At 43.1% G+C, this 15167-nt stretch overlaps 3 protein-coding genes across 3 annotated transcripts; 2 read left to right on the top strand and 1 right to left on the bottom strand.

The window, feature by feature from the left end:
* Window positions 1-8548: 8548 nt before the first annotated feature.
* On the top strand, window positions 8549-9822 carry LOC6541643 (glycogen synthase kinase-3 alpha). The gene is made up of 2 exons (XM_001969646.3): window positions 8549-8579; window positions 8648-9822. Exons 1-2 carry the CDS (start codon window positions 8576-8578, stop codon window positions 9820-9822), a joined length of 1179 nt encoding a protein of 392 aa, XP_001969682.2. The 5' UTR covers window positions 8549-8575.
* A 777-nt stretch (window positions 9823-10599) lies between these two features.
* Window positions 10600-12933, top strand: LOC6541605 (zinc finger protein 37 homolog). Its single transcript, XM_001969645.3, has 2 exons — window positions 10600-12126; window positions 12194-12933. The coding sequence occupies exons 1-2, from the start codon at window positions 10600-10602 to the stop codon at window positions 12890-12892; spliced, it is 2226 nt and encodes a 741-aa protein (XP_001969681.1). The 3' UTR covers window positions 12893-12933.
* A 167-nt stretch (window positions 12934-13100) lies between these two features.
* LOC6543261 (dnaJ homolog subfamily A member 2) lies at window positions 13101-14955 on the bottom strand. The gene is made up of 3 exons (XM_001969644.3): window positions 14725-14955; window positions 14213-14659; window positions 13101-14104 (listed from the first exon to the last, which is right to left on the bottom strand). Exons 1-3 carry the CDS (start codon window positions 14791-14793, stop codon window positions 13451-13453), a joined length of 1170 nt encoding a protein of 389 aa, XP_001969680.3. The 5' UTR covers window positions 14794-14955; the 3' UTR covers window positions 13101-13450.
* Window positions 14956-15167: the final 212 nt, after the last annotated feature.

Genomic DNA, 15167 nt, shown 5'->3' with positions numbered 1-15167 from the left:
ACAGGAATCAAACTAATAAGCTGTGCTCCCATCTTTGGGCAAATTCGTACAAATCTGCCACAAAACCCAAAGCAATTCCGGACTCTTATCTTCCTTGGCGTTGCCTTTAAGCCAGATTATGCCCACTTTAGTGAGCCACAGAACCCTTTTCGCATACCGGCGATTACACATAATTTTCATGTTAATGGCGGCTGGCAAATGCAAGGTACTATAAGGGGGAAAAGCCCTTCAGAACAAACAGAAAAGGAGTAATAAAATGGTAAGAATATGGCAGCATATGTGAACTGGCGTGTGCAGCTGAGCGGAAATCTAACCGACATTCCAAACCGAAAAACACAAGCTGAAAGCGAACGTAAGGGAAGGTGTTCTCATTTTAATACGACCCTTCCAGACTTTTAAATGCTCTATAAAAATCTGGAAACCTCATAAATCTCATTGACTGGATTTCATGGACAAAATATTGATTACGAAGCAGTTTCTAGCAGTAGTTTATCCTCGAATTCTGCATTATAAAATCTAATGTTAAACATTACTACAATATATAGTACATAACACTACGAACTATAGCAGCAAAGCTAAAAATAGTTTAATACAATAGCCGCTTGTTAACTACAATTTAATTTAAGGCTTAAGTGCAGCCATAACCTCCTAAGCAATCAGCACAAATCCGACGATTCGTGACCTAATTTCCAATTGAAATAACTTCCAACTATATAGCTTTTATACATCCGCCTTTTATTAGTTTACACCCGGCCATAAGGAAGTAATACTCCAGATTACGTCACTCAGCACGACTCCTTCGGCAGGACAACAAAGTTGGGGCTTTAAAGTCCGGCCAGATTATATGACCAGACGAAACGAGACCCGGACTAAGCTGCACGACAAAACCCATAATATCCTGCAGTGGGCCATAAAAAACGGGAAGGGCAGACCAAATAAAATGGTCCACAGTCTTGCGATTCAGGTGTGTAGAGCGGCCTATGGGCCAAAATCCACAGACTGACATTTGGTTTCTTTTCCCGCCATCCTGCGGTTGTTTGTCTGTCTTTTTTTCTGTTTTCAACAACGCTCGGAAACGGATGCGGATGCGGATGCGGATGTCTGCCATAAACGAGCTCATTAGTAGGCACAATGTGCCGTGGCTAATGTGCTTCAATAGATACTCCGGCGGCATTCCTCAAGCGACTCGGTTTAAAGTTGAGCTGTTATTTTGGCCACAGGAGTACACTGGCATTGGCACCGACGCCGAGCATCAAAGCCAACTTTTACAGCAGTATTAAAGTCGTAAACACCCAATGAAATTTTAATGACCGCTGGCAGGTTGTGGCCACGCCCCCATTCACTTACACACTGAGGCGAGACGTGGTGCAGTAAAATACAAAAAAAAACAATTTAAAAATAAAAAATAAGCCCAGAATCTGGTCCAGCGATTCTCGCATCCTGTTTAAAGTTGAAAAATCCAGGGCTTATTGATTTTTTGTTTTGTGCAGTCGCTGGCGCTCGTTTCGTTTGATTTTGGACAGTTTAATGCTCCATTGAATGTTACCGGAGTGCGGAGTTGGAGGTGGAGGTGCCTCATGGGATGTCCATGTTTATGCCTGGCTGCTCCACAACCAGGAGGTCCTGCCACTCCATCTCACCCTTTCCCTTCGTTTCCTGCCGGAGATGCAGAGAATGCACAGAAACATCCTTCGCCCTTCGTACACTCGATTGGCAACTTTGTTTGGCCAAATTGTCGCCCCTCCCGCCTGCGCTTTTCACCCACTTTCCCGGCTTTTCCCCCCGCCGCAGCTTGAAATGTCAATTGCGCTTATTAGGGTAAAAGTTCACTGCGCTCTAAGCGAATTCGAATCCTAGAGATGGCCATCTGTAAATGGCGAAATAGCGCTAGAAATCCTTCTAGTGAAGCATAAGTTATTTAGTTGCTTCATAAATATTAATATATAAAATGTAGTTAAGACAAGGCATATAAATTAAATCCCTATAGCAATGTGACAATTAAATTAAAATAAATATTTAAATATTAAATAATAAATATGGGGCTTAATTTAAATTTCAATATGTACAATGCTCTAACTTGAACAGCAATATTATATATTATATTATACTTGGACACTGTTTTTCTCACGGAACCATCCCAAACCGAAGAGGAATACCTAAGTAAGTGGAGGGCAGTGGGCGGAAAAGCCGTAGCCAAGTTGACTAACAAAAGTGGAAAACATTCCGCCACTTGACGGAGGTGTTTTCGAAAGTTGTTCAAGTGTGTGGCATATTCCGCTGAAGAAGCCAAAGGAGCTGCTGCTCAGCTCCCTCCAATGGAGCGAAATCCCGATGCTAATGACACTGCAGCTGTGAGGGAAATAACTAAGATGTTTGCCAGTCGGCTAATGGCAGATTTCAGCTTTCGGCATGTATTTCCACCGGGCCAAAACCATTAGACAATCAAATTAGTCGAAGACGAAAGCTAAAAGCCAACTGATAGACATGGACAAAATGACCCAAACAGCTGGCAAAAAGTCGCATTAATTTTTCCAGTTCCTGGCAGAAATTGCGTATACGCCCGATGGTTTCTGGGGTGTCTTCGACGAGATTTATTTTTCCAACCAAGTCTCAAGCTGTGACTGAGAACCTCCATTTTGTATCTGGTAGTAGGGTAAATTGAGTAAATTATGTCGCTCGATTTATTTGAGAATGCAAATTACCGCTAAAGGTGTTCCGCAGCCTAATTAAGAAGTTGGGTAGCACTTTCCAAATGACGTCTACATTTTATTGATAGCTAGCAGTTAAGTAAGAGCCTGAGATAATTGCTAAAGATAAAACACTAAGCCTCCGCTTATATAACTTTAATGTAAAAAAGAGCTGCAACTAAAACTTTTCCAATTGTACTACTTTTTGGTTAAATACATAATTTGTTTTGAATTGGAAAATTGCCTCTATCAATTAGCACTTTGCGTTCGATTGGTATTTGCCTGTGTAAATTTGCGTTATACCAATAATGTCGTAGTTTTTGCGATGAAATTTCCATACATATGCAAAACGGCAATTTCGTGTTGCCGCGCATCTAAAATTCGCGTTGAATATTGCATTTTATGCGATTGAATAATTTGTATTTAAATCGTTTGGGTTCAATGCCCTCGAATAGCCAAACAAGTTGGCTCCGCTAGCTTTTTGTTCAAACGCTTTCGTTGTTCGGACGATAAATGTCAGAGGGGATTAGATGCGAAACAAATACATTTTGTGGAGTAAACATGCGTCCCGCTGCCGTTCGCTCCTCTTTCGGTTTTTAGCGCGCAACACGGCGTATGATTAATCTGCGAACGACTAATGCACTTAGCGAGCAGGGCTATGACATTAAAACTTAAGTGTGTGGCCCGCACTTAATTTAAAATGCATGTTAAAACGCCATTAACTTGCAAGCAGGAAGTGCTGATGCCCATATAATGCGACTACTACTGTTCTTGATGATCATCTGACCCGGGACAGGGATTACGGATCCGTTCCGCGCGTTTATTGAACTCCAGCGAGGGGCAATTGGACAAAGCAATTGGCTCCCCATCGTATCATGTCGCCATGCAGCCAAGCGTTGCATATAAATTGCCAAAAATTATGAAAATCCGATGCCTTAACAGGTAGCTATAATTACAGGGTTCACAGCTCATATGACTAATTAGGTTTTTTTTCGGCGTTACGCTTGCTTTTTACTTGGTTTTTTATTTTTTCGTGGTCTGCGATTGCATTTGTCAGCCAGCTGGTTCCGAGCTCTTGAACCCCGACCACCTCATAAACCAGTCGAAGCAATTAAAAACAGTCTTAAAATACGGAGCAACTTGCAGGCTGCGTGCGATTTGTACGATAAAAAAAGGGGCGAGCAAGAAATCCGTTTCTTGTTCCCCGAAAACACGAAAATTACCTGTTGGCGACTGTCAGTTTGAATTATTAAAGCTTATGCCATACAGTCAATCTTTGCAAACTCGATTTTCGCGAAGCGCATCTTCTGCTTCGAGCACAAAGAGCATCCCAAGAAAAGTTACAACGAGAAAAATATATTAAATAGAGATAAACTTTAATATAAACTTGTTAGGCTTTAGAAAAAATGTTCTATATGTGTTTATTGAAGGAAGCACAATTAATGAGGACTAACCACCACTTAAATTGGCTATATATCTTTAAGAAATGGAGGAGATATGATCCTGTATTGATACTGTAAAAGCCATATGTATTCTTGATCTGATCTAGGTACAAAAGGTCATCTATGAAAAGTAAGACTATAAAATCCATAAATATGGACCATCTTTTACCCCAAATAGTTGCCGCATCTAGTTTCCGCATTTGCTAATTTGCTAAGTAAAGTAAATATACAAGTTCGTAAGTAAATTTTGGAATTTTACTACCCATTTTTGAATGGGTTTGGCGATTTCGAAGTTTCTCAGCAACTGGGAACAGTTGGCTAGCCCCCAGTTCGCCTCGAACATGTTCGATCGCAACGCGATTATGATCTTCGCTGCCGTGGAGCAGAGCAACCTTGACCTGGTTCTTGCATCTCGAAAAGGGGCGACAGCCAAATGGCAACAAATTGCACAGTTGTCTTTGGCCGCAGCCACATGGAGTTGCAAGCAGGAGGCACTCGTAACCGGTTAGCCGGCTAGCCAGTTAGCTCTTTTCCACACCAACCTGCAATTATCTGCCTTCTCGCAGCGCTTAACTTGGCCGCCGCCCGCGGCGCACGCACGCAATGCGGTGGGCGTGGCAAATAGGATTTTTGGCGGTCAACAGGTTGGTGCGTGTAAGGCTGCGGGGGCGTGGCCTCAAATAAAAATAAATAAGTCGAGCAGGTCAGGAAAAAAGAAAAAAAAAATATATAAAAAAAAACATATGTCTTTAATTTTTGTTTAATTTATAAGATGTGTATCGTAGTACACATGTTCATGTTTATGACACTCCTTTATTAATTTAAGGTATGTATATTATCACAGCTCCTTTATTTTACCCTATGGCCATCTCTGCATCTAATACCATTTGAATTAATTAAAATTAATCACTGTGCGCAGTGAGACGGTGCCAAAAATGTAATCTTATTCTGCCCTTTTAGCATAGAAGTTCATCATCATTAGTGTTTCACCATTAATCTTTACCCGAGGGGCTTAATTTATTGCCTTCTGCTAAATTTAAAATTCCATTTGGGTTGAACTCGATATGTCCTCACAAGTGGCAAACCGCCTAATTAAATTATGATTATTCACTTGAATACTTAAGCACATGTGTATAGATACTGCGTAAACTTTGACAAATTCTGAATTTTTTGATATGTAAAATAGTATAAATTGATAAGGTAATGCAAGTATGAAGTAACAGTAAATAAATATTTGAAATTAACACTGAATATTCGTGTAGACTAACAACCAAATAATTTTGTTCAAAATATACTATAGGTACGTTAAGTACAGGTAAGATTTTCCCACTGTACACTTATGTTATACACCTTATTAAAAAACCCCTATATATTATTATTATAGCATTTATAATACAAATTTTCCACAACAAAATAAATAAGTCGCATCAACGGCAATCATTTCGAGACAAGCCCAAACGAACGAGATTAAAGTTCGCTTATTTGAAATTTAAATTCCATGAATACTTGCAAGCCCAGCGTGCAATTGGTTTTCCAGTTTACCCTTCATTAAGCCGCTTTCTTGTTGTTGGCATTACCTGGTGCTTGTCACCGATTTCTTGCGCATTGCCCATTAATCTGCAGTACAAAGAGCCTCCGAGAGCCGGTAACCGGTTTTGAAGAGCCTCGCATCTAATACCAAGTTCAAGGTCGAGTCCGAGACCGAGAGCACAATGCATCGCGAAGGTGTGACTATATCTACACATACACCGTGTATACCAATCCGAAACCACCAGCAGCGGCCAAGTCAGCAAGCATTCGACCAAGTTCTAACCAGATGCACTGAGCGAAAACCACTAGCAAGAACACTGTACTTAGAGAAACTCTACCTAAAACACAAATTAAATTGTATACAAATTTCTCTTATATGCTTCACCTATTCACTTATTATTTGAATATTTTCATTGATATTATGCACTTAAGTATAGTATTTTCTTTCAGTGCATCAAGAGCTTTGCATTTTGTTATAGTGGGCGGTGGCAGGCGCGAGTCTTATTGGTGTAGCTCATTCCCATTCCCCACTCACTCAAATCTTGCTTAATTATACAGTGGGTAAGTCTAAACAGCTTTGTGTTCTGGGGGGCAATTGCAATTGAAAGATTTTCCCACGAATCGCGAATTTCCATTAAGCCATTGGCTTTGAGACGTCAAGTGCTTGGCCACGAGAACAGAATACGGCACGTTTTCCAATTGAGCAGCGTCGAAGAATGCTCTCCACCCGAAGGGTACTTACCAATATAAATATTTATTCTGCAGTTAATTTTGGCATTGCACTGAAGACAAGTACAATCGCGTACGATCGAGTAATAATTTATTGTGCAAGCCAATAGTTTCCGTATCAAAAATTATAGGCTTTTAAAAGGCAATTTCTGGATATTAAAGGTCAAACAAATGATTTATTCCTACTTAAATATGTTTGTGAATTCCTACAACTTATAACAAATATATTAAATAAGCTAATAATTATAATTCTATTTTAATCCTTTTTTTGGCCCATATTTTCCACCCATTTGCCCAAAATGCTGCAAATCCTATCGCATATGATGCCGATTCGAATCTCTCAACGGGTTTCGCACAAATCACATTATGTGCCAACACATCCGAGCTCAAACAGGGAAAAATATTGATCAAGTGGGGGAGTGGGAGTTCAAATATTGATAAATGACCCGATTTAGATGGAGGAGTGAACTTTTTGAGTGGCCACATGTGCGGTTTGATTTATGAACGTACCGGCAAAGAGTTGGGGTTCATTAAGACCATTTTGATAAATGCGATTGACGTCTAATTTGCATGGAGCTGGCAAAATGTACCGGCACACATCGAAGCATCCACAGCACATCCATTTAAATCCATTTGAGTCCATCTGAGCCAGCCACTTTGTAATTATTATGCAATGGATGCTGTTCCCTCCGCAGAAAAAGAAGTAAAATCCGCAAGTGCCGGAAAAAAGGATGGATAGAGCAGGGAGAAAATGCTATTTAAACGGATATCCTAAATGTCTGGCCGGATGGGCGATGCTCCGCACTTTTGGCCTGACAGTCATTTCCGTTTGCAAGTTTTTCATTGCTTCCCAAGGCGATTTTACGGACGAATGGGGTGTAGAGGTCCTGATGAGGACCTGTTGCGCGGACACAGATTTATGCCATCGTAAAATGTGCCATTTGGATTTGGAATTTAGTTTTAATTACCAAAAAGGATGCGAGCCGAAGTGGGGAGTTATGTTTACTTAGGTTTGCTCAGAGATGCTCAATAGTTGCGCTTGGTAATTCGTAAACATAGTCCACACTGACAAGATGTCACGCATTGTTAATTATTTCAAATCAAATGTTATTATTGTTATTATTTCAAAATCAAATATGTAAATGTATTATCTTATTATATTAATCTAGTTTTAGTGCTCGCCTAAAAGTATGCCATGTTTCTTTATCCCAACATCCCAGTTCCGAAACCCCTTTATAAGCAAATATTTTACTTCGAAAATCGAATTAAAAGGGGCTAATAAAACTTTGAACTAATAGTGTTCAATAACATATCTCACTTTTTTATTCTGGCAGCATAATCGGTGTCATCACTATCTAAGGATTTCGCCACGGAATCCGTTTGAGCAAATACACCGCCCCAAAATCCAGCACACCCTCCCACGCACACACACACACATACACACACACGCAGCGGCCATTAGTGTGAGTGCTCGTCCTTTTTCTCTTCCAGCGGAAGTTGTCTGTGTTAATGGAATTACATGAATTCCAACTCTGAACCGCAGAGTAAAAGCGAGTATACTGGCAGGCGACATTTCCGCAAATGCATGGTCCATAAACTTTGAAGGAGGGCGGTGTGGTGGGGTCATGGGTTTTCCACAAAAGAGCGACAGAGAGGTCTAGATGAAGGACGAGAAAGAGGGATAGAGACAGTTGCAGCTAAGGCGGAAATGATAATGGCTCGAACTGACGACCGACTTTTTATCGCATTAAAGACTTTGCCCCATATACATAATCCACTTTTGACTTTCCGCTGGCAGAAACAGAATCGAAATGAATGTGTCGAATAGTTGAAGTTGTTTTTCCGCTTTTCATTTCATTTAATGTAATTTCAATTTAATGTTGAGTCAACATATTTTTAAATAATAAAAACCGACAGAAGCTGAATTGTATTACTTTATTTAATTTTAATACTTTACGAATACATAAATCATTGTCTGCTGTTTCAAAAGATAAGTTTGCTTGTTTCTTATTCTACTATATTTAAAGTTTCCAACACTTATATGACACGACTTTTGAAATCTAACAAGGTGGCAAGGTCCCAAGGAAATTGACAGTCGTGCCTTTCCTACTATTCCTTTCTAGCCATTAACTTGCAACTTTTATTGGAGAAATAACTACGAGTAGTCGTTTTCCGCAATACTTAAAAATGGGTATTAAATCAATTTGTACGGACAATCATTATTTAGGATTTCCTTCAAATCCCTCTCTCCCACTTCAGAACTTAAGGAAAAGAAGCCAAAGACCTCAAAACGCCAGACTCAAGTTCCCCTCATCATTCCCAAGGACTCGGTGGTCAGCAGCTATGCCATCGGTCGCCTGGGCTCCGAACCTGTTCCGGCGAGGATTGAGATTAAGGAACTGATAGGGAGTGGATCCTTTGGCCGTGTGTACCGGGCTCAACTAAACGGGTCCGAGGAGTTGGTGGCCGTGAAGCAGACCCTTTACAATCCTAGGATCTGCCAGCGCGAAGCAGAGATTATGGGCCAGCTAAGGGACCACAACAACATAGTCCAGCTGATCATGCACTCCTGCGTAAACTTGGGCGTTCCTCCAAGGGACTACATTATGCTAGTCATGGAGTACATGCCGATGACTTTGCTGGACTACATAAACTATCACCTGAGGGAGCAACAGCCCGCAGAACTTCTAATCAATGTCCGCATACTCTCGTACCAGCTGTTCAGGGGATTGGGTTATCTCCATCTATTGGGCATCTGCCACCGGGACATCAAGCCTGAGAATCTGCTGATGGACAACCAGAAGATGGTGCTCAAGTTAAGTGACTTTGGCAGCGCCAAGCACCTGGTGCCCCAGGAGCCCAGCCAGAGTTACATTTGCTCCCGGCTATATCGTGCTCCCGAGCTTTTCGCCGATTGCGAACTTTATACCTGTGCCGTGGACATCTGGAGTGCTGGCTGCGTCCTGGCGGAGCTGCTCAAGGGCTCCCCCCTCTTTTCCAGCCACAAACACGAGCGGAAGCAGCTGCGTCTCATCGTTAATATGCTGGGCAGCGATGGCTTGGAACTAGCTCCTGAAATTCGCTCAAAGTGTGGCAATTCACTGCATCCTCGAACTACCCGGCCCAGTTGGGATCTCCTCCTGGGTGCGGCTGTTCCGCTGGACCTGTCCGATCTCTTGAACTCATGCTTGATCTACGAGTCCGCGGCTAGAATCTCACCCATGATGGCATGTGCTCATGGCTTATACGATGAACTGCGCATCATGGACGCCCTGGGGCTGCGCATGCCCAATGGCAATCCACTGCCGCCTCTGTTCAACTTCACCAGCCAGGAGATGGGAACAGATCCAAAACTTTGGGTCAATCTTTTGCCGATCCATTTGTCTTCGCTGGAGGATAAGTATTCGGTGGTAGCAGCCTTTGAAGAAGTCTAGCAGACTTACAAAATAAATAAGCAATGACAGGGATTTTTTAAGATGTTAAGAAAATAGATAGATAGTCCTATTGATACAGATGTTATGTTGCTGGTTATTACGTTATTATTATTTTATTATGCTGGTTGGCAGAAAAAATATATATACAAATTTATAATTAAATAATGTTAAGTATCATTTCGTTGACGTGCGATTAACATTTGAATGCAATTATGGCTAATCCTGTTGACCTGTTAAATAACTTCTATACAAAATTTATATTTAGGTGCAAAAATGATAAATTAGAGAAAATTTTGAATATTTAGTGATGTGATGTGTTACTAGAATGATGTGAACCAGTGCGGAGCTGAAACACTCAGATTCCAATCCACTTTTTTCCAAAGGAACGAACCGGACTTTGAACCGGAACCATAAGTTTTTTTTTTTGGCAAACCAGAAGCGAATCTTAGACTTTTAGAATTTGGTTATGTGGAGAAAAAACATATTGGTATTTTTATAAAATATTAAATAAATGAGACACAGAACCTGTTGTAAGTGGTCGTTTGTTCTTACCCTTAAACTTGGTAAGAACTAAATATATTTTATATGCCATTTGAACATCTCACATACCTGATAACTCTTTTTCTGTCATTTAGCCGATTACCGAAGTAGCCCTTGAAAGAACTGAAAGAAGTCTAGCAGACCATTGGAAAAGTGTATCAGTCTTACAGGAGATCTTGCACCGGACAGAAGAAAAGTGTTTTGTGAAAAATCGAATTGCTGCAATTTTGTCGAGTCATGGAGCTATCATCCATGGTGGAGCGGTCAGGTGATCGCCTGGTGGTGCGCAGCTTGGTAAATGGAGCTCCACTTTACCAGTCATCCTTTGAGGGTGGAGCAGTTGCGGGGCTGCCAATGTCGCAAAGCTTGCAGCCGCTTATAGGTCCGGATTTTCTGGAGCAGTACAAGGCGAACAACTTCATTTTTCCAATATCGGTGCCCGGTTTTGTTCCCTCGGAAACTGCAGAACCTGTGGACCTGGCCAAGGAGAATATGGAGAACACACTGCCAGAGGGCAATCCGACCATCAACGAGGAGGAGCTGCCCCAGTGCAAGATACGGCGTAACTACAGCTGCAACCAGTGCGCCTTCTTCACCCAAAATCCACGCAGTCATCTCTCCCATCTTCGCGACGTCCATGGCGAGCGAATTGTGATCAATGAGTGCAAGTTGTGCCTCTACGCCTCACGCCACTTTCAGAAGCTGGTGCGGCACATGAAAATGGTGCACGGCTGTTCGGATGATAGCGGCGGAGTGCAGGGATTAAGTGCTCAGACGCAGGGAAAGCGAAATCTATCCAGGGAGGTGCGCAAGCGTCGTCTGGAGGAGAGCATTGAAGGCCAGGGTGCCACTGGGCAATGCATGGACCCCAGCCTACAGCGCATGATCCAGAATGGACCACCACTGGAGCAGCTTAAAATGGAGCTGCAGCAGCAGGAGAAGCAGCTATTGGCCAGTGTCCAGGCGTACAATCAGCAGCAGGATATGCTGCAGCTCCAGCAGATCGTCGAGAGGCACGACAACATATTCTCCATGGCCTACGAGTACCAGGCCAAGATGATGACGCCCAAACAAGCAGAAGCCTTGAAATCGGACGAGCACAACAGCAGCTCCGATTCCGAGGGTCCCCCGAAGAGTCCTTCGCCGGATAACCGTGAACTGCAGCCGGGTGTGGAGCAGTTTCAATGCCAGAAGTGTTCGTATAGCACACCCATCCGGGCCAGATTCAAGAAGCACGTCAAGTACCACTCCATGCCGCTGATCAAGTGCAGCTCATGTGATTTTCACACTCCTTACAAGTGGAATCTGGACCGGCACACCAAGAACCATGGTGCCAATGGCCATTTCAAGTGCTCAGCCTGTGACTTTAGCACGGATATCAAGCAATCGCTGACCATACACGAATTAAACCATCATGTGCCCACGGTGGGTACCCAAATGGGCAACAGACGTCGAGATGAGGCAGAGGATCAGCGGCCAAGTGGTTCCATGAAACCGGAAACGGTAAAAGTTCGTCCTTCCGTTGCAGCAGCTGAATCTCCTGTTCCCCAGCCTTCGGGGATCGTTTGCTCACACTGCCAAAAGCGGGTGGCCAATGCCATCCAGTTGATCAACCATCTACAAGTGTGCACTTCAGCCTTGCAGAACACCACCCAACTGCAGGGTTCTCTCAACGGGGAAGTGGATCCTTCCGATGAGGACTTTCCCACTCCTCCCACTGATCTTAACTATTGCGGCGTAGAAACAGCTCCGGGCTATGGAGAGGTAAGCTCTTAATTTACCAGTAATAGTTTTTATAAGCAGAATACGTATCTTATTCCATTGTTTTCAGGTCACAGAAGTTTTGCCGGAGGAATCCGATGATTCGGCACCATTGAAGAAGGTTTTTAAGTGTCCTCATTGCACTTTTTGGGCCGCCACTGCATCTCGCTTCCATGTCCACATCGTTGGTCATCTGAATAGGAAGCCCTTTGAATGCTCTCTGTGCGCCTATCGCTCCAACTGGCGCTGGGACATCACCAAGCACATCCGCTTGAAGGCCATCCGCGACAGATCCCATAACCAGGCCCAGGTGCTAATGAACGATGAGACCGGGAGGCGCAACTACGCCAAGTACAACCAGTATCTGACTATGATGAAGGTAAGCGCTGAACAGTTGGCCGATTCCAAGGGAATGCGCACGGGTGAAATGATTGTGATGCCGCCGGAGAAGCTAGTCGACCATCATCCCATGGAAACGGAGGAGACCATTGAGATGGTGGACAGTGCTCACTCGACCTCTGCACTGGATCTACGGAAGCCTAGGGATGACCACTCGGAAGAGCTAGCAAGTAACAGCGACAGGAAGCCACAAGAGGGGGCCAAATGCGCCAAGTGGCTTACAAATTTAGAACCCTTGTCCACCTTGTCCACATTGACCACCAAGCCAATTTCCAAAGAGTCGCCTCTGGATTTGACCAAGTCAGATGGTGGTCAATCAGACGAAACGACATCCACTGATGACCTTCATGAATCCAATGAAAGCGATTAGAACGCATATTTGATTCCTTAATTCTCTCTAACCATTTTACATTAACTGGAAATTTCAACATTTTTTTTTGGATAAATATAGAAGCTGGCAAGAAAAATATCACATTTATCTCAACAGTTTTACAAAATATATATTATTTCAACATATGTTTCAATAACGAAATGAAATGAATTTTTTCGATTTTTAAGATTCCTATAAGAGAAGTAACTATGGAGAGACTATTGTATATTGGTTTATTGATTTGTAGGGATAATTAAGGCAAGTTAAGCCCACAAAAAATTTTTAACAATAAATAAGTAGATAATTTAGAGTGGCTATTTTATTGATGACGCATCTATTGAAGATCAGATCAGCTAAGCTTTAGTCTCGAATAATAACACTACGAATTTAGATCACGCGCTTTTTTCACAGCAAACATTCCTGTATGAAAAATAATACTATGCATATCAGGACGAACAGCGGCACCAGGAAACAGACTTCATCTACGCCGAAAGTGCCCAGTATGAGCCACAAATCGAGGCAGAGAAACCGCGCTTGCAGGAGCCACAACCACAGGCACTAAGCCGTCTGGCACTGTACGCCCTCAAAGTGAGACGACTGTCCGTCCTCGTCCTCCTGCTGTCGCGGCTGCGGCTTATAGTCCATCATTTGCACTTCCTCGGCGTTCTTTGGGATCGCAATCGGCTGTCTGGGAGGAAGTAAATCCTCCAGCATGGCGAGCTGCGGTGCCGTGGCAAAGTCGTTGCCCGGAAAGTTAACCTTAAACTTCATGTAGAGATCTCCACTGTCGCTGGACTTGTTGAAAACGGGCATGCCACTGCCTCGCACCATCTTGATTTGGTTGTGATGCAACACTTCACCCGGGTAGGTGCGCAGACAGACGTTCCGTCCATCCAAGTGCTTAAAGCAATGCGTGTAGCCGCACAACGCCTCGGTGATGTTGATATCTAGGTCCCGCATGTACAGATTTGCATGGCGGCGCTGAAATAGTGGATGCTCCAGCTGGGATATGACTACTATCAGATCCCCGAACTCGCCGCCTCGCATTTGGTGTCCCTCATTTGCGAAGGGAACCTTTAGCATGTGCGTTGCCCCTCGTTCCACGACCAAGTCCCGCTTCATCTTCTGCTCTACAAAACCACTGCCCTGGCAGGGACTGCACTTCTTGTCGTTATTTATGGTGAAGCCCCTCCCATCGCAAGTCGGACAGGTCTGAAAAAATATTGAAATAATTACATTTTTGTTATAAGGTATGTGGTATTAGTCGTCTCTTGCATTCCGAATAACTATAATCAATTCCAAATTAACCATCTTTCATACCGTATCGAAGGGGCTGAGACCCATGAAGGTAAATGCGGCCGCTCGTCCAGCCCCACCGCAGGTCTCGCAGCTCTCGTGCGCTTCCTTGGGACCGCCGTCGCCGTTACACTTCGAGCACAGCTTCTGGCGCTGGTACTCCACCTTCTTGCTCATGCCGCCGACATAGATCTCTTCCAGAGTCAGCTCCACCTTCACCACGACTTTGCCATTGCGCCTGCCCCGACCTCCGGGTGAGGCCCGATCGAAAGGGAACCATTGGGCGAAGAAATCGGAGGCATCAGAGAATCCATCGGCGCCCTCTTGCAGGCCCTTCAATCCGTAACGGTCGTAGATGCGACGCTTCTCGGGATCGGACAGTACTTCGTAGGCGAAGGATATTTCCTTGAACTTGTCGCCCGCATCGGGATTCTTGTCTGGATGGAACTCTTTGGCCAATTTTCGGTAGTTCTATTGGAGAAAAGGTGATACAATATATTTACCAACAAATCGAATTGGGACTGTTGGATATGTACCTTTTTAATTTCATCATCAGTTGCATCCGGAGCCACTCCGAGAACCTCGTATAAATTTAGGTTGTCCATTTCCTATTGAACCCCAGTCCCCCTACAAACTAAAATAGTTTGTACATTGTAAGTGTACGACTTATTAAGTTATTTAACAATGTATTTATGACAATATTTTCAAGTCATATTGGGTGGCAAGTATGCCCAAGTGAGACCAAAAAACTATAAATTTGGGGAAAGTACCAGATAAATACTTAGAATCGCTGCCTATTTTGGGAACAGTAGGCACTTGCAAGAACGTTCTGGAAAGCTGTTTACACATTTTTGTAATTGACAACTTAATTATTATGGTAAACAATTTTCAACATATGCAAACATCAATTTTATTATCTTACCAAATGAAATGTGTTAATATATACCATATAAATGATTTCTGCTTAGTTTTAAATATA

The sequence above is a fragment of the Drosophila erecta genome, unplaced genomic scaffold, assembly GCF_003286155.1.
Source record: "Drosophila erecta strain 14021-0224.00,06,07 unplaced genomic scaffold, DereRS2 tig00000055-arrow-pilon, whole genome shotgun sequence".
NCBI classification, from domain to species: domain Eukaryota; kingdom Metazoa; phylum Arthropoda; class Insecta; order Diptera; family Drosophilidae; genus Drosophila; species Drosophila erecta.
Note: the sequence above shows the minus strand (reverse complement) of the source record. Positions and strands in the feature narration are given on the sequence as shown.